Source organism: Leptodactylus fuscus, chromosome 5 (genome assembly GCF_031893055.1).
Source record: "Leptodactylus fuscus isolate aLepFus1 chromosome 5, aLepFus1.hap2, whole genome shotgun sequence".
Lineage (NCBI taxonomy): Eukaryota > Metazoa > Chordata > Amphibia > Anura > Leptodactylidae > Leptodactylus > Leptodactylus fuscus.
Window position 1 is genome coordinate 102,693,705 of NC_134269.1, and position 24,035 is coordinate 102,717,739.

Consider the following 24,035-nt stretch of genomic DNA (forward strand, 5'->3'; position numbering starts at 1 on the left):
GAGATCGGGGAGGAACGCCCCCTCCCCTCCTGATAATGCTCGTCCATAGACGTGTACTGGGGGGAGGTAGCGTTCCTCACCGCTCAGCGTCATCACTAGGTGGTAAGCAAAGCCCCCTCACACAGTACAGCGCAATAGACGCTACTGCGAGGAAGGGCGTTACTGATTGACTGTCCCTTCTGACAGTGAAGAACTACGGTACTGGCACCGATAGCTCTTCACCCGGGGCACAGAACAGGAAAGATGCACTGAATTCAGTGCACTGTCGGCTTTCTAGCGGTGTATTAAACCGCATGTGCCCCAAATGGTGAAAGGTCCTCTTTATGGATTAGGCACAACAGTGAGACGCAGTGTTTTTCATTGAGCTTTTGTCCCCAGCACCCCGTTATCCTCCTGCCTGTGTCTGTTCAGTCTCCTCATGGCCTTATTTCTGGAAATCCTGTATCTAATTGGTCTCAGCGGTCCCATGAGGTGCAGGACTCCCAGCAAGGAGGTGCCGGCACAAGACTGAATGGACACTGGTGGCGGACAATGGAGCAATGGGGACAGGTGAAGGCACTTTTTATTTTTTTATTTTACACCTCCCGCCAGGCAAATGGGTTGATCCAATTCCTGGACAAATCTTTAAAGGATTTATCCAACTTTATAATATTGATGGTCTGTCCTTAGGATAGGCCGTCAATATTACATCTGTGATGATACAACAGCCAGGACCTCTACAGATCAGCTATTCCAGGACAGCGCAGCTATAGGTAATGGTAACATTTCTAGGAGCTGCGCTGTTCACTTTCCATACAGAGTGTAGCAGTAGGTTTAGGTAGTGTGTTGTTGCACAATGTATGGCAGGTGAGCAGCATGGCTCCCGAGCTGGTATTACCTTTAGCTGCCCTGTCTCGGCATCGCTGGTCTTCAGGGTCCTGGTGGTGGGCCCCTAGAAACAATTCCACTGGTGGGCCCTAGACGCCCCAGTCCGACCCTGTATGTACTTGTATCTAATTCTGCTTGTGTGAGTACAGATGGAATATTACTCACAGGCAGCATGCAGCTTTTCTGACTGCTCATAGATTGCTTTTTTCCCATGTTATGCCTAGTAAATGGTAGATGTTTTAATGAAAAAGGTACAAATTTTTATCTGCCCAATATTTTCAGTTAATTGTTTCTGGATCTCTTATATGATGGTCACTTGGGCTTCTCTCAGATCTTTGTTTGCTCTTGTACACTTATACATAGGCAGAATGACAAGTAAACAAACCAGTCTAGTTATAATGGATGAGGTAGACAGACAGACTGCTCCTTATTGTACACACCCACAGATTCAAAGACAAATTCAAAACATGTTGTAGCCATAATGTGATTATTAGCAGCAGAAAAAAAAAATGACAGGACATGTATAGAAGAGACTGCCCAGCAAGACTCTGCACATATTCTTTAAACTTTCCATGAAAACTCAGTTACCCTTTAAATACTCAAAAGAGATTTTATTGTATCTTTCCTTGTTAAATTAATAACCCTTAGGCTAAGGCCCCACATTGCAGAAACACAGCCTTTTTTTAGTTGCAGACTTTGTCGCGGTTTTTTGAGCCAAAGCTAAGAATGGCTACAAGAGGAATGGGATATATATATATATATATATATATATATATATATATATATATATATATATATATATATATATATATATATATATATATATAAAACAGTACTTGTTCTTCTCCCTTCTACTCAATCCACTGGCTTTGGCTCAAAAAAACGCAACAAAAAAGGCCACTTTTCCGCAACATGGGGCCTCAGCCTTAATCCTAGTCATCATTTTCTAGCTCGCCATCTCCAGAATCATAAATGCCACTTGGAACATTTTGATAACTAAACTGGAATAAATACTAATAATTTCATATCTCACAGTCATGAAAGATAGACCACACACAGACAAGGTAGTGCCATAGTGACTATATTGGTTCTATTACAGGGAACATAGTACACTGTTACCCAAGAACTTAAAAAAAAAAAAGACAATATCAGATTAAAATATTGAACATGCAAATTCATAGTAACATTAATAAACAACAATATTCAATACAGCAAGTTAATCATTTCCATTATATGAAGCATTTCAGACTCATTTGACACAGTAGTGTGTGAGCAAATCTTTGCTACTTCTGTTGCTGTTCACACAGTGGTTATCTTCTTGTCTTTGGTGGCCTGTTTGATGGCAGCCTGCTCACAGATGATTTCCTTGAGTCGTTGCAGCCTCATGTTTTGGGTGGTCTGGTCACCTACACCTGTCTGACTGCGATGAAGAAGACTCAGGGCATTGATGTACTCAAGCTCTGTGTATTTCACGCCTTGGTCCACCACTAGATTTAACAGCTCATCAGCAGTGTTGTACATCATTTCATAGTACTGCCTGCAAATGGACAAAACAAAGTAAAATATAAGATTTGTGTATGTCATTTACACAAGAATAAAATAAATATGTTGCTGTACTGTCAAAATATCATAGTGATCCCCTTAATGGATCGTAGAGCGGTCACTCAGAGCAGATTGGTGGGGTTGCCAAGCATTGAGTGTAGAAACCTCGACACTACACACAAAGTAGTTGTCATCTCAGTGTCATGGTCATGGCATTGGGAGCATTAAAATGTGGTAATCTTGGTTATGAAGTTTGCATGGCGATCCTCCAGGCATGTTTATACTGCTGTCCCTGTCCTTTATATAGCGCTGTCAGTAATTTTGAGGAGGTCGAAACTGGTGACAGATTTCTAAACAAAAAACCTCCATAATTCCAAAGCCACCTTTGAATTATTGACGCATAAGAATAATGAAAAAGATTAATTTATTTGGATTTGTGCAGAAATGATTTCTTCATTGATTTAGTAAAGATTTGGACTATTTGGGCCTGTTTGTATGAGAAGTGTCATGGGGTTATCTGCCATGATACATCCCTAGTGTTGTAGAAATAAATCAGAAATATTTAGTAATGCATAATTCCTCTACATCTCATTGTGTCTTCCATCTCTAGTCATTTTTCCCCTTCATCAACTCGTATGTTTTGAATCTTGAGTGTTACAAGGTTTTGTCTACTACTTGCTGAATACTGATGTACTGGAAGAAGAAATGCTTAAAAGTAACCCATTACTGTCCTAGCAGAGCCTTTCTCCTGAAAACTGGACTGTAAACCCTTACTATTAGATTGTACCCCTATATCATCCAATGCACAGCAATATGGAAGCACTTTACTTTCTTATTATACTAAAAGCAAATAAATATGAATAATATGACCAGGGCCAAGACAACAAGGGGAACAAGTAAAATAATATTTAATTCTATTACCGCTGGAGAATTCTATATACAGTATAGCTCGACTATTATTATTGTTATTATTATTGTTTATTTATATAGCACCATTAATTCCACGGTGCTTTACATTTGAGGGTTACATACAATACACAGAATATACAGGTAGATATAATACTAACAATGACTGACTGGCACAGTGGGGTAGAGGGGGCCCTGCCCGCAAGGGCTTACAATCTATGAGGGAAGAGGGTAGAGACAGAAGGAGAGGGGGAGACTGTACAGATGGCGGTGAGGTGATAGTATTATTGGAGGTTGTAGGACTTCCTGAATAGGTGAGTCTTCAGGGCCTTCTTGAAGCCTGTGATTGTGGGGGTCAGTCTTATGTGTCTTGGTAGGGAGTTCCAGAGTATGGGGGATGCACGAGAGTAATCTTGGAGACGGTTGTGTGAGGAGCGGATGAGAGCAGGGTGGAGTAGGAGGTCATTGGAGGATCTGAGGTTATGTGTGGGCAGGTAGCGGGAGATTAGTTCAGAGATATATGGAGGGGACAGGTTGTGGATGGCTTTGTATGTTAGCGTTAGTAACGTGAACTCAATTCGCTGGGCTATGGATAGCCAGTGGAGGGACTGGCAGAGGGGAGCAACTGATGAAGATCGGGGGGTGAGATGAATTAAGTGAGCAGCGCAGTTTAAGGTGGACTGGAGGGGAGCGAGGGTGTTAGCTGGGAGTCCATGGAGAAGGGTGTTACAGTAGTCTAAGCAGGAGATTATGAGGGCATGGACGAGCATCTTAGTGGTTTCAGGGGTGAGGACTATAGGGAGAAATTTGTCTATTAGGCTGGAAGTTCTACATTAATACTGACCTCTGGCACTATTCAGTGTCACGTAAATATTGGATAATGAGCGAATAACTAGAACAACTGTTCTATTTTCATAGAAATGCGCTTTAAAGAACAATCTGATGACGGACTGTGCTGTAAAGCAAGATACTGCTGTAAAGTTGGTCAGGGAAAAGCTATTTCTCTATTCATTCCTATTAGGTTTTATAAATGTCAGTCTCATTGGAATAAATGCGGAAACACACTTCCTGTCCACACATAAGATGCTAGGTCACTTGGAGACTGCTGGTCACATAACACATCTGAAGGATTGGATAATCATCAAATTCAGCTGGTAAGAAGATCACCTTCATTACAATTTACACTACTTTAGGTTAAAGACAAACATAACGGGCTGCAGTCAAAACGTGCCACAGGAAAAAAGTCACAAATGCATTGTTTTTTTTTCCTGCAGCACTTTTCACAGAAAGTCTGCAAAGTTTCCCTCTTTGGACTTTCTGTTTCAGTTATACCTATAGGGAAACTGCCGGCGTATAACTGACATAGTGAGATTTTCAAAAACGCAATGGTTTTGGAAATCGCAGCCTTTCCGCTGCGGGTATTCTTCCGCACGGTGTAGATGGGATTTGCTAGAAATGGAAATCCTTCTTTCAGGCTCAAACTGGTCCATAAATTAATAGGTTATTCACCAGTGGCTCAGTGCGTCAGATGGCCCCTAGTTTACCCTCACACGGTACAGTATCAGCACTGTATTTAATACAGATACTCATTGTATAGCATCTCTACCAGGCTATGTGTCAGTATACTATACTGGGTAGATTATGTAAGAAATTACCTAGGTTATATTTTTATATACTGAAGACGGCTGAGATGACATCTAGGTGTGCAGTCAGGCCAACCAGTATTCTTCCTCTCTAGGCCCCATCTTCTCAATCACACTGCATGGCCCCAATAACCAATCATCTTGCAGCGTCTTGCTGCTGCCTGGAGTCTGCTGCTGTATGGACACAAATTCCTGGCTCACAGAGCTAAGAGTCCCCTAGTTCAAGGCAAGTGCCAGACAGAAGGCTGGTGACAGGGCCACAGGAGAGAAACTGGGGTGAGGGCCAGGGAGCGAGATGCTAGTGAAAAATAAATTATGTTGCCTTCATTTTAGGATTTGCAAAAAAGTGTTATTTAATATTTGCATGTAGCTGTTTAGTGGGCCCCCAGAATGAATTATACTGGTGGGCACTAGGCACCCGAGTCCAACACTGTCTTTATTGATGTCTATGGGCTCAATGTTCTATATGGAAAGAGGATCTCAAGATTATAAAAAGCCAATTAATCACAGTATAATGAAACTCTCCTCCTGAACTTGCTTTCAGTGAATAAAACTGTTATTACTATTTTATGTCAGTGAAAGAAAACATAGTTTAGACTGGAGGTGGAGGACCTGTCCAGACCAATTGCTTCTCACAGCCAGGAGTGCAATGGTTATACCCAGTGAAGGCAAACAATGTTCCTTCTATTACATTTATCGAATGTACTCAGACTTTGTACAGGAGCTTGAAAAACACAATGTCTTTGCCTTTTTATTTTACTAGTTCACTGCTATTTTACAGATTTTATTCATTTTTCTTTATTCCAGGTTGAATAGAGTTCAGATTTCACAAGGAAACCTATATAAAACATAAGATGGGAAAATATATAACAGTGCAGACATTATAGTGTATATATACATGGTACAGACACCACAGCTGACGTCAGGTATGGCCTGGCAATTATTGCTTTATAACATCGAAACAGCGTCTTTCAAGTGCATTAACATAACTACAAAGTCAGTAAAAGCCATGTAATAATATATATTATACAAATGACATCATATAATGTAGTGAACCATCCTCAGGCTGGTAGATAGCACACATTGCAAGGCTCATGGAAGATTGAAGTCCAGTATCCTGAAAAAGGAGTTTCTGTCTTCGAAGTGTAAAATTTAACTTTCCAATACACTCCATGCTTTGGTTCCTCAGATATCTGCTTGTACTCAGTGAATGATGGAATCTGTGGACTCTTATCTACTATACTCGTATATGAGTGGATATGGCCTAAACATGCGTTAATAATAATGCAGCAATTGTTTATTTTATTTAATTAGCAACAATCAGATATTATGTATTTAGCATGACTCTTTTATAAAGCTGACATCCCTTTGCCGTTCGCTAAACTTCCTGTAAAGAGTACTCCCAGATTGACATCTCTGGCGCTGGCAATAGCTGAAGTCCAGCTCTCCGCTATCTCCAGCAGAGCTATGGAAATGAATAGCGGATCAATGTGCATGAATGTAGATAGAGGAGAAGTTGCTGTGGTCGGAAAAAAACCCCTTTAGGCATAAAATGAAGTTCAAAGTTTGATTACACAAAATATCATGCTATAAATATGATGATCTCTATATACATAAAAAAATAAATTATTTGACAGCAATGGTGATAAACGACAGTATTCACCATTATCTTGTCTAGTGTCACTTGACACCAGTCATATTTCATGACAGGAATAGAGGCTTCTCATCGTTAATAGAAAAACTCAAACAGTGTATATATATATATATATATATATATATATATATATATATACATATATATACACTGTACATATATACATACTATACTCGAATTGTCAATGTGCCCTTTCAATGCTGCTAATGTATGCATGTTATTTCAAGGCTCAGTATAGCAGGAAAGAGTATTTTGTTAAAAGATCACAGGCGTGAAAGTAAATAGGTAGGAAAATGAGATTGGAGACTTTGTGAGAGGGGTAATAGAAAAGAAACAATAGATGCATGGGATACAGAAAAGGTGGTGGAATGATGTGAGGAGCTGCAGGATCTCACATGTGCTATTAATACCTCTCTATTTAAATGCTAATTCTCACCTCTCACCTAGCACAGTGGGAGGAGAGCCTTTAAGAGAGACCCAGAGAATTCACAATGAAATCCTAATTTCTCAGAGATATTCAATCTCTGCTCGGTGGAATGACCTGAGCATTTTATGCCGTGTCCTAATACATCATTTTCTTATGCTGCTGCAAGAAAGAATTAAACGTTGGTGGCCCTGGTTACCATTCACCTGGTGGCGGCAACGCACAGAGTCAGCCTTCCAAAATCTGAAGTGTCACTTGACAATTTTAGAATGAATTACTTTTTGACAGAATTATTAGTTAGAAGATTAACCCTTTACTGCAGGCAAGGAGGAGACATATCAAGTCTATTACTAAAGCCTTTTGTAGTGGTTTGTAAAATACTTACCCAGTAAGTCCATTCTGCAATCTTTGGCTGGGGAACAAGGGGTGCTCTATTTTTATATTATATTATTATTATTATAATGCTGACCATATTGTTAATTCTTAATGATAATAAATAAAGTCTTATATAATTTTTATTACATAATGATATAATGACACGTTACAGACCCTGCTGGACATGTGATAGGCTGGATTACTTTTTATGGGGGGGGACTATATTGCTACTGGCAGATGAGCACAGGCATCTTATACAGCTCATTGTACAGTACTGCAGTTATGATGTTACACACTGATATCACATTGTGAATACATTTCATAACACGGCCTGTCGTTCATTATATACACTACAAAAAGCTTCTGTTCAGAGAGATGAAACAGCAACAAGAATTCTGCGATATTTTAAGCATTAAGAAGCCCATTAAGTGCAATTAAATCAGATTTGGTTTTTGTGAAATCCAGTGATACAGGCACCGGGTTTCATAAACTTCACAGCCGTCTGAAGTACGGCCTTTTTAATTTTCCACATTGAACTTTATGGGGTATTAAATAAGCTCTCTCAGCACTTATCTAAATCTTTAATTAGTTCTATAATATAGTGATGATATCAAGGCTAATTAAATTTATATAGATAAAGAGCTCTGGAAATTATAACCGACTGAGCTGGAAAACCTAGCCCTGATAATAAATTTAATGGTTTGGGTTGATAAGTGCAATTTTATATCACTAAATTTTAATTCAATTTATGTGTTGTGTGTTAATCGGCCAGAAATATGGAAATCACAGGCTGGGCAGGTAATCTTTCCTGAAAAGGCTGCTTCAAGTAGTCCAGCTGTCCATCTCAAGCCTGGGTTATTAATGGCATCCCTTCTAAATAAGCTGTGACATTTGCATATTTACTGCATAAAGAACAAAAATTATCTCTACCATATGTCACTTTGTTACAATCTCCTCAGCCCTTCCCCTTCTTGTGAATAAATTAGGAGGGGGGAGAAGTAGTAAGCAGAGGAAGCCAAGGAGGAGTCAGCAATTTGCCATAAGGCGTTCTTAGAGCAAGCTTTCCTCAGCATAATATGAGCATGGTTGGAGCCATCCCGAGGGATTTCTGGCTAACCTGCCATTCTCTTTAGCCAGTGGGAAGTCAGAATCAGACAGTGTGATGTGATGAAAATGTGCACAAAATGGCTGCTGTGAGTCTTCTCTCTGGTGGCCCCTTCTTTACATTGGTCCTGTATGGCCATAGTCTGTTCTAAGCATTGCACAGCCTTCATCATTACTTTAAAGACTACATAAAAACTGCATATAAAGCCCCACATTAATTAATGTGCTGTTACCATTTTACTGCCAAGCTAATTATGAGATAACGTAGCCGATTATGATGTTAATAGGCTTTTCTGCCACCACAAGAAGCAGTGAAATACTGCATATCAAATATTAATGGGTTAAAGTGGTTTACGCTGATAGGCCCCACAGGGAGAGACAATGGATTGGAGCTCATGTGACCAACTTCTGTAGGCCTGGGACCTGAGAAAGTGATATTCTACTTACGTGCCCAAGATGAGACAGCAAAAACGGATTAGAAATTTTCAAGAGGTTTAATATCGTAGCGCAAATATTAATATTAATTAAAGGGGTTGTCCAAGAATATGGATTTTATGGCCCATCCTTAGGCCACAAATTAATGAAGCAATGCAGAGATAATTATCTCATTATGGATATGCAAATCAGCCTGCCAGTGAATCAGGGGCAGGCAGGGGTTAAGTTGAAGCTCATGGACTACAATGCAATACTATAAATTGGCCCCTACTTACTGTGAGCCATGTAAAACAGTGATATATTTCTTGTGGGAGAGGGACCTTTGGGACCCCTAAGGGTCCAGTAGCGACTGCTACCAATGCACCCCCTAAAACTACACCCCTGGCGGCATGGCCTGGTTTACCAAATTTGCCTACAAACAGCTGTGATGTAGACAGAAGTTAAAAGTGCCAAATCATGGCTTATGGTGACACAAAGGGCATCACTTCCAGAGGATAGCCACAGCATTTGCAAGTGCCTGCCACGCTGCTTAGTGGTAAAGGTGTGGCCTCCTGCAGCCCACCAAATTTGGGGAGGTGGAGTAAACAATATTCTACAAGGGATACAATATCTGGAGGCTTTAATTGCTAGCAACATTTAGCATCTGAGACTAAAGTTACAGAGAGTTCTAACTTGTTACTTGGCGTGTTGGTTTCATTCCAGAGTTGACACACTAGCCTGAGATGTACTCCTGGCATGGTTAGTAGAATCCCAAGAACATTCAATAAGGATGAATCGCTAAAATGGGTCTACCAGGACAAATAATACTTTAGAGATGAGGACAGCATTCACTCTCTGGGTACAACTCAGGAACATGTTAAGTTTTAAAGAAGCACCCAAACTGGTTTTTCTCTTTGTCCATTACAAATGGGCATTTTGTAAACTGTAGCACCTTTACTTGGCCCACCTATCACTTATACCATTGTATTTGTGTTCCCTGCTCAGTCATGTGATCAGCATTCTGACTTGCTGATTCATATACACTCTTTGGGGAAACAAAGTCAGTTTCTCTGTGCAAGTCTACGAGCACCTTCATGTGAGTCTCATAAACCTGCATATAGAGAATGACTTCTTGACTGCTCAAACAGCAAGTATGATGTGATCACATGACTCAACAGGAGACTCAACAGAGGCAGTTCAAGCACTTTCAGTAACAGAATGTTGCATTGCCATGGGCTACTCAAAGTCTTTAATAAAACCTGGACCCAACCTACAGAATCTGCAATATGAGCACAGAGGTCTAAAGATGTCTACGACACATGTAATATGACCAGATGTTTCCAAAGGTTTTACTAAAACACATTTGGCCATTTCAAACACTTACACTGCAATATACCATATGAGCCAAGTGTCTATGTACACTCATTAACAAAAATCTAAAGCATGCAGATAGAATAGAACTTCCTTTTAACTGTACTGTTTCCCCAATAAACGTATTCTTTCGCTCTAATATTGTAACATATAGCATTACATTCACACGTATAAAGTTCCATTTCAACCCAACGACTCCTTCTCAGTGTGTTATCTGCCCACAATGAGTAACACAATATCAGACTGTGATTCTTTATAGATGCAGAAAGACGCATTACCGTATGCTGTGGTATATTTGTCCAGGTGTTTGGTGCTACTATGAACCCAGATTTAATGCTCCATTCTTCTACTACTTATATCCTGTTTGCTCTAAAATGGTATTAATCCCTATAACATCTCCTTGTAAATGCTTAAAGGTTTCTTTCTAGAGACGTTTCTGTCACATGCATAAATCCATCACATTATCCCAAGGGGCTGGCAGAGTCACACGCTACATTTTTACAGCTCCACATGAATATGCAATCTTGATGCTAACACAGATCTTGTCACTTTCCCTCTCCCCCGTATGACAATCAAAACTTTCTTCTCATGTAACTTATTCAGAGAAGCTATGGCTTTCACAAAACCTGCTGCTGCTAGCAGAAAAAGGCATTTAGTGGTCTTAAATAGCCATTTAATGGCATAAACAACTACGAACAAAATGGGTTGTTTGAGAAAGGCTTCATGCGCGCGGCAGAGCGTGCATTCAGAGTATGTTCTGATATTTGGTTCCATTCCAAAATTTCCCTTTCCATACCGACAGATTTAAATAGGACTTGCCCTAAAAATAACGGAAAAGCAGAACATACTTGGATAGCAGACTAAATCATCAGTCACATGCATGAAGCCTAAGGCGGCAGAGAAAACACCGATGGTCACTGCTGGTATTTGTTTATTTCCTGCAGCAATAAAGTACTATACAATACATCCATATGACTGGTACGTTGTCAGTCACTAAATCCCAAGGTCATGTGTAACTACAAGGATAGCAGGCACAGCAGCTGCTATGGGCTCCAATAATAAGAGAAAGAGATGTGGAAAACTCAAGGCACGTCCATTGCTTTACTGGGACATCATAATATCTGCATGTGACGTTGCAAGAATTACGTATATGCTGTGATCCTTTTGTGTGTACTTTATTGTCCTGATGAACAATATCTCTGTGTTGTGACATCATTGTGTGCATTATCCTGGTACTGTGACATCACTGTATGCATTACCGCTTCTTGACATCACTGTGTACATTATCATGGTACTGTGACATCACTGTATATATTACCCCTTCTGTGACATCACTTTGTGCATTAACTCTATTCTATGATATCACTGTGTGCATTATCCTGATACTGTGACATCACTGTGTGCATTATCCTGATACTGTGACATCACTGGGTACATTATCCTGATACTGTGACATCACTGGGTACATTATCCTGATACTGTGACATCACAGTGTGTATTGTGCCAGAATTGTGACATCACTGTGTTTATTATTCCAGTAGTGTGACTCACTGTGTGCAGAATCTTTGTACTGTGAGACCATCGTGTGTACTATCTGCACTGATATCGCAATGTGTATTATTCCTGTTTGTAAAGGAAACCAAAATAATTATATACTTTTTAAGTAAACTTACTACTTACATTTTGACGCTTATTTTATTACATTTCCTGCAGTAAGAATAACCCTTTGACAACCCCTTTATTGCAACATCAAAAGAAAACAGGCTAGAAAACTGGCCAGAGTGAAAATTGCAGGATATCGAAATATTTTTTATTTTTTTTTAAGTATACATGGTGACATGGAAATGATAAGAAAGATCAAACACTCTTAAACATAAGTAATTTTATAGTGACACATTCCCTTTAAATTGTCAAGTGGTCAAGAGATGTGACAAATTATATACTGCTCCAAATCTGATGGTGCACTGAATTCAGTGCCAGAGATATCAATAATGTATCAGAAGGGCTGGCCTCACAGCTCAGCATTATTAACACCCCCTGACAGTACACTTCTATAGACTGTATTCCTCAACGCCCACCAATAAGCTGTGAGGCCGGCCCCTCTGAGTGCAGTGAGCTAAAACTAACGGCACCAATATCTCTGGCACCGGGGCTCATACTTGTTCTGAATTCGGTCAGCTTTGCACATTGTAGAGGACAATAAAAGTGTGATAGAGGTGTTGTTAGGATTCAGATAACTGGCAACTTAGCTTCTCACTGTGAAATGTGCTGCACTGAATACATCATCTATATAGTGCCGCCATCTTCCACAGCACTGTATGTGCTAAAACAGTCATACAAGTGCCACAGTAAAGACAAAAATCAGTACCACCAACCATGGGAGTTTGCCCACCCCATGCCATCTTTAGATCTAGGCTATGTTGAATTTAGTTATAAATATCTGTCGCGTATCTTATCTCTCAGAGTATTTTGTGTTTTAGCTGATTAATAGCTGAACCATTTCTTAGCAGACATAATAATAAAAAAAAACAATGGAATCCAGGTATCAAAAATGTCATAACAACAAGCTTTGACCTTTCATTTTGCTAGAACAAGCTAGAAAAGGAAAGCTTCTATTGAAAGTGCTGTTAATCCAGCATATGATCATAAAAAGATTATCACTATTGTTTTCCCAAATTTATTTAGTCAGTGGAGCACTCATTGCACCAGGTGGTTAACATCAATGGAGCTGCCGCAGGAAGAATTTACATATTTATAATGTGTTTAGACAATTTGCCGAGTTCACATGAGTAAGGCTTATACCAGGGGTCCTCAAACTTTTTAAACAGTGGGCCGGAGGCAGAGCAGGTCGCACAGACATTGGGAGCGGTGCCCTCCAATAGGTAAAGTGAAGTGCGCTCCATGGCCTGGCCCGAGCTCCCCAGGAGCTTCATTATAAATGCACGCCTACCAGCGTTGTCAGCAGGGCCAGATAGAAGTGCTTGGTGGGCCGCATGTGGCCCTCGGACCGCAGTTTGAGGACCCCTGGCTTATACCCTTGAAAATTTTACAATATGAAGAAGTGTAATATGCAGTTCTCATGCCCGCATACAGTGTTGGACTGGGTGCCTAGGGCCCACCAGTAAAATTAATTCTGAGGGCCCTTTCTACAGCTACAGACAAATATTACATGACAATTGTTTGCAAATTCCTAAAATGTTGCAAACATAAATGCATTTTTCAGTGGCGTGGATATGTGCACAGACAACAGCAGATCTCAAGCAGTGAAAAGATTTGTTATTGGGGCCCTTGCAGTGTGATTGGGAAATGACCTTTCTCTGCATCTAGATATCATTTCAGCCACCCATGTGTACAGTATACATAGTCTACCAAGTACAGTATACGAACTTAGAGCCTCGTTTGAGATGTTGTATGATTAGTATATGTACATTGAGTGTACTGTGCCATGTCAGGTTGAGCTTTGGCAAGTGGAATCTTACTAACCCTCACCGACCCCCTTCCCAAGCAATCCGTAGTTCTTCTTAAGCTGAAGACAGGATTCCAGTAAATGTTTCTAAACCTAGTCATTAAATCTGTATAGTAAGCAGAAGACAAGGAATACAAAACACCAGGGTAGAGACTAAAGCTAGGTTCACATGGTAGAAAATGGAGAGAAATTCCTCTTCATTTGCCACCGCCACTGTAAATTGGCCACGGGATTGTGACGACAGGATGCTGATGCACTGCACCATTGTGGTTTTCCTCTGCTGGTTAGGGCCAAATGAATGAGTCTAATCTGCGAGGACTCCCAAGTCACATAATCTGCAGCATGATCAAGCAGGATGAAAACAATGGGAGGCAGATTCAGGACGAAATCTGGGGCGGAATCCACTCCCAAATCTGTGGCAGATTCCTATGTGTGAACCTAGCTTACGCTAGGTTCACACCTGCGTTCGAGTCTCCGTTCTGTGCTTTCCGTCTTCTGCATGCAAGAAGACAGAAAGCACAGACCGGGTCCGGCCGTGAGCGGTGGTGAGCGTTTTATGCTCTCCGCCGTGAAACCGGTTTTTTAAATCCGGACACAGTACTGCATGTCCGACTCTGTGTCCGGATTAAAAAACCCGGTTTCGCGGTGGAGAGCATAAAACGCTCACCGCCGCTCACAGCCGGACAGCTTTCTCACCCATTCAAATGAATGGGTGAGAAAGACTCCTGCAGGTTTCCGTCTCCTACTCTGTTTTATGCAGGAAACGGAAACCTGCATAACGGAGTTCCGGGCGCAGATGTGAACGAGCCCTTAAAGAGTGGTACAGAGCATACAGATTAGGCTGTTCATGTCTGGGTCTCTGGAGCCTCTGACACAGAGTTTCTCTAAAATCATGGATGAGAAAGTGCTGTGAGCACAAGTTTTCATCCAGTGATATCAGGGAGAAAGCAATAAGGCACTGAAGGACCCATTAAAGTCAATGGGGTCCAATGGGATCTGTTGTTGTCCGTCATAGAATGCATCAGTTTTCAATGTTTAATCCATTGTTCTGTTCCTATGATGAACCAGAAGAACACGTTAAGGCTGAGGCCCATGTTGTGGAAACACAGCCTTAGTTATTGCATATTTTGTTGCGATTTTTTTGAGCCAAAGGCAGGAGAGGGGATTGGGCAGAAATAAGATATTCCTATATATTTCCCATTTTGTAGCCACTCTTGGCTTTGGCGAAAAAAGCAGACCTGAAGGACGGAAAACCAAACGATAGTGTGAACCTAGCGTTAGAGAGTTATTAGTTTTGTGATAAAGCTGTAGAATTGTGCAAGATTACTACTTATGATAATTCATCATTATGACTAGTGAGGGTCCAACAACTCCCACACTGCTTAGTGACTTGGAGCTAAGCCTCAATAGTGCAGCATGGCTACTACAGTGCAAGGCTGCTATCACACGGTCAGTGTTTGGTCAGTGATTTTCATCAGTGATTGTGTGCCAAAACTAGGAGTGGGTTATAAACATAGAACAAGTATAAATACAAATATATGTTTGTTTTTTTTACACTGTCATTTTTATTAAGAGTTTTGAAACAATGACAAAGTGAGGTCAAACAGAGAACAAATCCCATCAGAAGTACAAATATTTATTTTATACCTGATCTCTGTGTAGTCTTCACTCCTAATTTTGTCTCACAATCACTGAACAAAATCACTGACCAAACACTACTGTGTGAAAGCAGCCTAAGAAACAGTCTACAATAGCTGATCTCTGAGGCTGCCATGTGCTGGACCTATATTTTATACTGATAACCTATCCTAAGGATGATCCATCATTATCTAGTTTTAGAAAGTCCATCACGATTCCAATATATTTTATTAGGGCATAAAAAAAAGTTAGGCTGAAAAGGGCTTTTCCAGATTGGTGGGGGTCTAACAGCCCGACCAAACAACTGTTCACAGCAGCCACCAGAACTAGCACAGTGTCAGAAACTGCAATGGCAGTTTCAGGTTACCACAGCTTAGCTCCCCTTCACATGTTAGTTTTTGCTGAGCTAAGGCCTGGTTCACATTTGCGTTTAGGTTATTCCGTTCCCCTCTTTGAATGAAAAAGGCAACGAGAAAAGTACTGCAAGCACTGCTTTTCTCTCTGCATTTTTTGTACGGAAACCACACGGACCCCATTATAGTCTATGGGGTCCACAGGTTTCCTAAGGTAACTGCTTTTTTTATTTGGATTAGGTTTCCATTTGGGTGGGGAGGTCCCCAAGCGGACTCCTTGAATGGAATACCGAATGCAGATGTAAACCAAGCTTAAGAATAAATGTTGTTCTGCACACAGAAAATAAGAGTATTCTGCTTCTCTAACACTCTGCAGCACATTCTCAGAAACAAGAGCAAATAAGACATTGTAAAGAAGTAATAACCAGCTGTAGTTGTGAATCCAGCACCCTGTGAGGTGGAACATTCAATAGAGGTTGCAGACCTGTCCCTTTCTCCCTCCAGCCTCCTCCATCCCATTTTCTCAATATAGGCCTTCATGGGCAGCATGTAACACAATCCATCTGTGGACAGTCCATCTCATCTCTCAAGACAGACTTAGCAGAGAATTCAGCTAACTGATGTAAGTACCTTGCCTATGTAAAACATTGAAACTAGATAAACAACTTGCTGTATTTACTCCTATCTGTGTTTCCTTGCAAATATTGAAAAATACTTATAAAAGTACAAGCAGTCGCCTCAACACCACAATATATTTTAAGTGATCTACAGAATAAGAGGGTTTTGGTTTTAATCTCCCGAGTCATGTAAATCACTGGAATCATCTCACTTTTATGTGTTTTTGTAGAGAAGATCTCTATTAAAGGGATTGTCTGTTTCATCTTTTATTATTTAATACTGCTGCTAGTAGGCCACAAATATAATAAACCAGTACTCACCTGTCCTCAGGCCTCCATTTCCAGCGCCAGCAGCTCTGTTCTTCTGTAAACAGGTTCCCACAGCAGCCATTTGGGCTGGAAGGCTGCTGTTGCTAATCGTAGACTTCAGGAGTGACCTCTTCATAGACAGTATATGACTGCTGTGACATGTTGTTTACGAAGAGGTGACTTGTGAGGCCTGTGAATGGCTACAGTAATCATCTGGAACACACAGAACAGGGACCTGTGTATAGGCAAACGGACCTTTCACTGCTGGATTAGGGGCCTGGGGAGGGCTGAGCACTCGTTTGTCATGAAGCAAGAGTATTAAAGGGGTAGTCCAGTTCATATTTTTATTATTTAAGTACGGTATATATGAACATAAAGTTTATACATCCAACAGCTACTAACTCAAAAGACTAAGTAATACTAGGCACCTCTAATAAAACACGTCAGGTATACTATATTATGCTTTCACATGTTCCTGGCTTGCATACTATTATAAATGTCTGTATTACTTTTACTGTAACAGAGGATGCAAACAAGAGACATCTATAATTGCAATAAATTATACAAAAAAATTCATGACGCAGTCACATTTACCAGAAACTGGCACTAGATGGCAATATTGCCCAAGGAATTCCTCTCAGCATGTAGTGGACAAGGCGAGTGCCCTGTAGCTGTTTTGGGCCATCTATAATAACTTTCCACAAACAGAAATAACTTTACAGTTTGCAAAGCCATCTGTTGTTTTCCTGGGCTAAAAAAAAAAAAAATATTCAAGCACCATAGCTGCCCAAATTATTTTGACAAAAGCACAACACGACGTTTAATGCTCTTCATATGGAACGAGCGAGAAGCAAGGAATAAACCTATAAAAAGTGTGACAGTACTGGCTGGCAATCTGGGAAGATTGATATTTAACTTCAGGAATACCGCTGTAAAAGGCAAGTTACACGGTCTACTAAGTATTACAAAAAGACATAAGCACTTGACACTCATGAGCATTATTCTTCTGTGCCAGATACTGTAAAGGTAAATCTGTCGGTATATCCACCGCTTTGGGCAGATTAACGTTACATCCCAGGGGACCCCCCACCTGTAACTGCCCTCTGGGAACCAGTCAGTAAGATCAGCTACTATCCCCATGGCCATCACATCCATTTATTACATGGCTAGCTATCCATAGTGGCCCCTCAAGTTATAATATTCATTATTTCCAGGAAAACCACTGTAAACTGAAATCATTGTAACTTGAGACTATAACTCTATGGAAACTAATAATTGGTTCTGAAGACCCCCAACATGTCACTAAAACTCCGAAAAAAGATAACTAATTTAGAGCTATAGCAAAGCCTTACACTTAAGTCAGAAAAAAACTTTCTATAATAGTGACAGGGTCCTAAAACATATGCACAATGCACCCAAAAAATAACAGAGAGCCCCTCAGTAGGTGTCCAAAGGAGCAGCTCATCCTGGTACAAGTACAGAGCAGTACAGGACATTTAGTAATGCGGTATACTACAGGAATATCTGCTGGAAGAGACACATACACTGAAGCCTTTATGCTCTGCTACACTTAGTAACTAATATAGATCCTTTGACTCTACTATATCTAGTAAGATAATGCTCTATCATTGTACAAAATGAGGCAATAAATCAATTACTAGCTGTCAGAAACGGCCTTCCTCCTCCTCTCTATAGACTTCTGTAAGTGAGGCTGGATATGGACACAATGCTCTTTGTCTCTTCAGTTGCTGTTGCCATTTTCCAGCTCTTACAACAAAATCAAAGTTGGCTTGATAGACTATTGCCTACATTCAGATAAAGGGTTACAGGATAAATGATAAATGTCTGCTTAGATCCCACCGAACATGGGAATGGGGATCCTGTGTCCCCTGTATGAAGACAGCAGTGCTGTGTAAGAACTGCAATTCAGTTAGGTGCATTGGACTGATGAAGATAGCTAAGGGCTGTACTTGCATATTTTCATCAGTTCCATAAATTTTGAACAGAACAGAGCTCATGACAGACCACCGCTCCACTGTACTGGGGAAGACTAGACCCCTGCTCTTGTGATAGATGGGGGTTCTATTTAATTTCATTAGATACTTCTGCCTTATTTTGTGGATACATGACTATTATTGATTATGGGACAATCCCTTGAATGGCCAAGCCAAAAGAAAGCTCTGACTACTTACGGGGACTTGCATTTCTATTAATGGCCCTGTGTAAGGGTACGGATAATAATAATAATAAATGTTATTTATATAGCGCCAACATATTCCGCAGCGCTGTACAATTTGTAGAGTTCAAATACAGACAGAAAGATAAAAGAAAAGAAAGACAAAGAAAGTCATTTCACACAATGGGACTGAGGGCCCTGCTTGCAAGAGCTTACAATCTATGAGGTAGAGGGGGTGACACAAGAGGTAGCAGGGGCGGCATTGCTTATGCAGAGGTCAGACACTTTTGTAATAGAGGTTGCTGTCATTACACAAACATAAAACTTTATGAGCCGTCAACAGTCGTGTCCTTTAACATGTGGATGGAGCTTGGACCTATAAAGTTAGCATGAGATGACATCATATCATGTGGGGAAATGTGGGAGCGGGGACAGAGGAGGGTTATTGATTGTCCGGGGTAGAGCATTCCAGAGAAATGGTGCAGCTCGGGAGAAGTCTTGTATAATACTGTCTGTAGAATATTTCTCCTTCACCAGTTACAACCCATTAGCAAGAACCTGGCTTAACTGATAGTAATTTGCAGAAGATCGAAGGATCATATTTTTTATATCAATTATTTATAACATTTTGAAATACTGAATAAAACGACAACATACAAGAGCCCTACCTCAAAGCCCCAGGACAGAGAACAATGAAGGGAGAAAGATGTCCCAAGGATTATCTCTTAACTGATTTCAAGTATTGACTAATAGAGAATTAGGGTAAATTCTCACAGAGTTTTTTTGTAGTCGGATTTTGAGGCAGAATCTGCCTCAAAATTTCCCTCTAAAAACATATATACCTCCCATATACTCCCTGGAATAGAAGTCAAGAGCAGATTTTCTCCTCTAGTTGATTTTTTTGATAAAGGAAAAAATAAGTTTTGTGACCTACCTTCAGGCCTCAGGATTCCAACTGGCAAACTGCATTGAAATGAACAGGAGGCAGATAAAAATACTAGTGATTTTTGCAGTGGTTTCTGGAGCACTTTTTCTTTGCAAAAAACACAAAAAAACCCCCCAAAAAAACCAACGATAGCACTTTTCTCTGTATCACATTTATTGCAATAGGCTTTGTAAGGCAGAATCAGCCTAAGGATAGGTCCTGACTAGAGATGAGCGAACACTGTTCGGATCAGCCGTTCCGAACAGCACACTCCCATAGAAATTAATGGCACGGCAACCGGCCACCGGCAAAGTGTACGTGCCAGGTGCTTCCATTCATTTCTATGGGAGCGTGCTGTTCGGAACGGCTGATCCGAACAGTGTTCGCTCATCTCTAGTCCAGACGCTTATTTTTCCTCTTGCTGAAAAACCAGCTATCGGACATAAATCTGTCCAAGATGGATCCAACTCCAAAATCTGCTTGCAAAAAACTCTGTGTGAACTTACCCTTATTATGCAATACTTTTCATATTAAACACACTGAACAAATAATGTAAGATGGTTCAACCCATACTGCCCTTCTCCCAAAATGACATGGGCACAAAGATTTTGCTGCTTTTCTGTGTAGATGCATCAATTAAAACAGCAAAACAAATTATGGGGGTTTTCCAGGGAACCTTTGAATAGTTACTTACTCTGGGGCTTTTAGGCTGTGAACCCATGGGTTATGTGCTGGTTCTGACCATGGATCATGTGATCAGAACCAGCACTCAGCCCCCAAGTCACTCTACCTCTTCACCTCTTCTTTTGTTTTCATCACTAGTTACATGTGCCATTAGATGCTAGATTTACTATAGTCTGCCAACCCCCCACAGAACAGATAAACTACCTGTGAAAAACGGAGGATAAAAAATTATAATTTGGTTGCCTAAATGCCCTGGATTAAGTAACTATTCAAAGGCTCCTTGGAAAACTTCTTCCTTGTGTAGGAAATACAAATAGTGAAATCTGTATAAAAATTAAATTGGCCATCTGAATAGTGGCATATACCCATATATATATGGCCTTTAGGAGAAACTTAACACCTCCACCAAATCAGTTCTTTGCACCATTTATTAGGCAGCACTAAGTTTTGGTGCCTGATATTCTATTCAGATTCTGTACTGTCAGGTGGGCGGTGTCAGGCAGGAGAAGACAAAAGACAAGGGGTGCGATTCAGAGGTCTAATACTGGCTGCCTCAGATTGGAGCTCTGAATCACATCCCCTGCCTGCTCCTACCTGACATTGAGCTTGAAAGTTCAGAGCCTATATAGCACATCAGACACCAAAACTAAAAGCACCGACTGTAGGGATAGGGAAAAAATTCCAACTGGCTTGAATCAGTGGAGCAGCAACTATTAACAGATGCTAAGAACTGGAGTTTGTGGACGTGGTGAAAGATCCTCTTTAATGATCAGTGATGTGTAATGGCATTACAAATGTAAAGACATTAGCCCATAAGAAAAGTCCAAAATGGACAATTTGCCTTTATACTGAGAATCTAGTCTGGGCTTCTATACATTAGAACAAGTAATTGTAATATTTTTTGATTAAGAATACAGTGACACTCAGATCTCACCAATCGTCAAAGCCAAAAGTAAAAAATAGATCTCAGCTGTTTCAGTTGTCTTTTAACTCAGGATAACTACAATCCAGATAATGCGGTTTCCAGAAAAAAATCTGTGTGCAGCCGGCGAGATCAGCATATGATGACTCATGTCAAGGCTACCTCTATAGCGAAATCTCATAGTTCTAAAACTGCTGATTCAATTAATAGTACGTAGGGTTGTACTCTATACATATACAGTAATCTAGCAGCTGCTATCTGGTATTCACAGTTCATGGGAAGGATGATGGTCGGAAACAGAGGCGTTCAGCAGGTTGAGGAAAGCTGGAACACACACAGGCAGAGAACATGCTAGGGACAACTTTCATTAACACAAACAGCAGGGGATCCCTTCCAGAGGCTTGTGTGCCATGGATAATTCATTTCCTGTTGTACATATGACTCCTGACACATTGTCACAGGCGGATAACAAGACAAACTGCAGCAATTAGCACCCCCCTTTTACAAGATTTGGCAGCTGCACCCAGCGCTGGCTCCCACCACACTACATGAAATAAGAAGGTCAGGGGACTACTGTCTGTTATCACAATAGAGACGTTAGATGCATCCAAGTGCAACACACTTAGCTTTGAATATTCATTGAAAAATGTTGCTGCTTGACTTGTATCATAAAATGCACACGGGCTGTATCTCCATTTTTCAGAAGATGGACTGCCTGACAAAGAGAAGATGCTATGTGCATGCACTAGTCCATGTACAATATGTAAATGCTTGACTGTAACTTGACAGCTTAACATATTCCCTATGGACAAAACTGGCCTCAAAGTGAACCTTGTTTAAGTGAACTCGTCGGGTGATTTCTGTTGCTTTTATCTGGCAGCATCATATGTTAGAGAGATGGATACAGAGTAATGCATGGCATATAGGATTTGGAATAGATGCTCAGGAACAGACTAAATTCTGATAGGACTCTTAGTAGAGTATGTGAGAGTCCTGCTTACTATACCCAAAAACAGGATGATATACAAACTGACACAGGGAAAGTTCAGTGACTATTTTATTTTACTTATTTAGTGAAGTGTGGAAAGAAACTTGGAGGAAACTCATGTAAACACGGGCAGAACATAAAAACTACATGCAGATGGTGTCTTTGCTTTGAATCGAACCCAGGACTCCCGCGCTGCAAGGAAACAGTGCTAAGCACTGTAACGTCTAGGTGAAAATGGTGATGCATAGAGCATAAATGATATGTATATAACTTGAGTGGTGTCAGGAGTTCCTGTTCATTTTATCTGCTCAGAGAGGGAGTCATATGACCTTGCTGACGGAAAGCAATAACTAAACAAGGCAATTTGGCTGAATTATATATACTGGAAGGTATAGAATTAATGAAAGAAAAAGAATCACTGGAGTGCTTCTTTAAAGGAGAGCACTGGTGACCCAGTTCTGGAATGAGGCTACTATTGTATGAAATAATTAAAATTAATTAACCATTTTACTTTGAAGTGAGAGTTGGTAACTTTTTTCTACTTAGAGTCCAGCCAAAATTGGTTCTGACTCTGATTCCACAGCCCTGGAAAAACTGCCAGGCCTGTTAGTGTATAACTCCCTGGCTCTCTGAACAAAAAAAAATAAAAATCAAGAGGGAAGGAACAAAAAAACAACAAAGCAAAAACTAAAAACAGCTGTGATGGGAAGGGGTTCAAGGTGCTGTCCGATTAGAGTAAGGGTGAATGCACACTACGTAACGCCGGGCGTGTATGAGAGCTGTACACGCCGGCGTTACAGCAGGGCTGCCGAACACTTCCCATTCACTTCAATGGGAGCGCTCGTAAACGCCGCTGTTACGAGCGCTCCCATTGAAGTGAATGGGAAGTGTTCGGCAGTCTGCTGTAATGCCGGCGTGTACGGCTCTCATACACGCCCGGCGTTACGTAGTGTGCATGCACCCTAATACCTATTTGTTAGAAGTTCCCATTGACAATAAATCTATCACAAGGTTCCTACATGCTAGAAGCCACAACAGCCAAAAACAGAAGTGAAAACCTTGCAGAGCTTATTCACACTAGTTTCTTGACTGCATGGTGTCCACAATCCGTGAGAAAAGAGTATATAGTCTATGTTGGTATGGTTTCGATTCTTGTGTCTGTTTCATGGTCCAGATTCACCTAATGAGGGGTATGATTCTGTGACAAAAAGTGATCCCACATGGATCCATGAAACACATGGCTAAAAATTGTCTCAGTCTTGTGAATGTAGTGTAAAGTGCAGCGCCATCACAGGGTGAAATAAGCATTACACAATGTCTACTGAAATCAATGGGTTCCTTGTGTCATGCAAGAAAGGATAAGTCACACAGAGAGACACATCTTCAAGTTGCTTTACCTGGCTGAGATATAGGAATTCTGAACAGAGGATCCCCTATATTAACGCGAAAATCCAAAATAGGATATATGAAACAGTGATTTCTAAACTAGACACCCTTATTAAGTTTTACAATGGTCTGACTACACAGAAATTCCAAGAAGTATCCAATGTAATTTTTACTCTTTACGCTTTTACGCTTTGGGTGTGAATGGCGCAGAAAATTGATGTACAGTTCACAATCAATACACAATATGTGAAGAAAAGAACTTCCAGCACCT

The 24,035-nt window shown here is 40.6% G+C and overlaps 1 protein-coding gene across 1 annotated transcript in view; it reads right to left on the minus strand.

Moving 5' to 3' along the window:
- Window positions 1-1,911: 1,911 nt before the first annotated feature.
- Window positions 1,912-24,035, minus strand: part of EXOC4 (exocyst complex component 4) — a 342,142-nt gene continuing 320,018 nt past the window's right edge. The window contains exon 18 of the mRNA XM_075273922.1: window positions 1,912-2,404. Within this exon, the coding sequence (XP_075130023.1) occupies window positions 2,167-2,404 (238 nt within the window). The 3' untranslated portion in view covers window positions 1,912-2,166. The remainder of the gene's footprint in view (window positions 2,405-24,035) is intronic.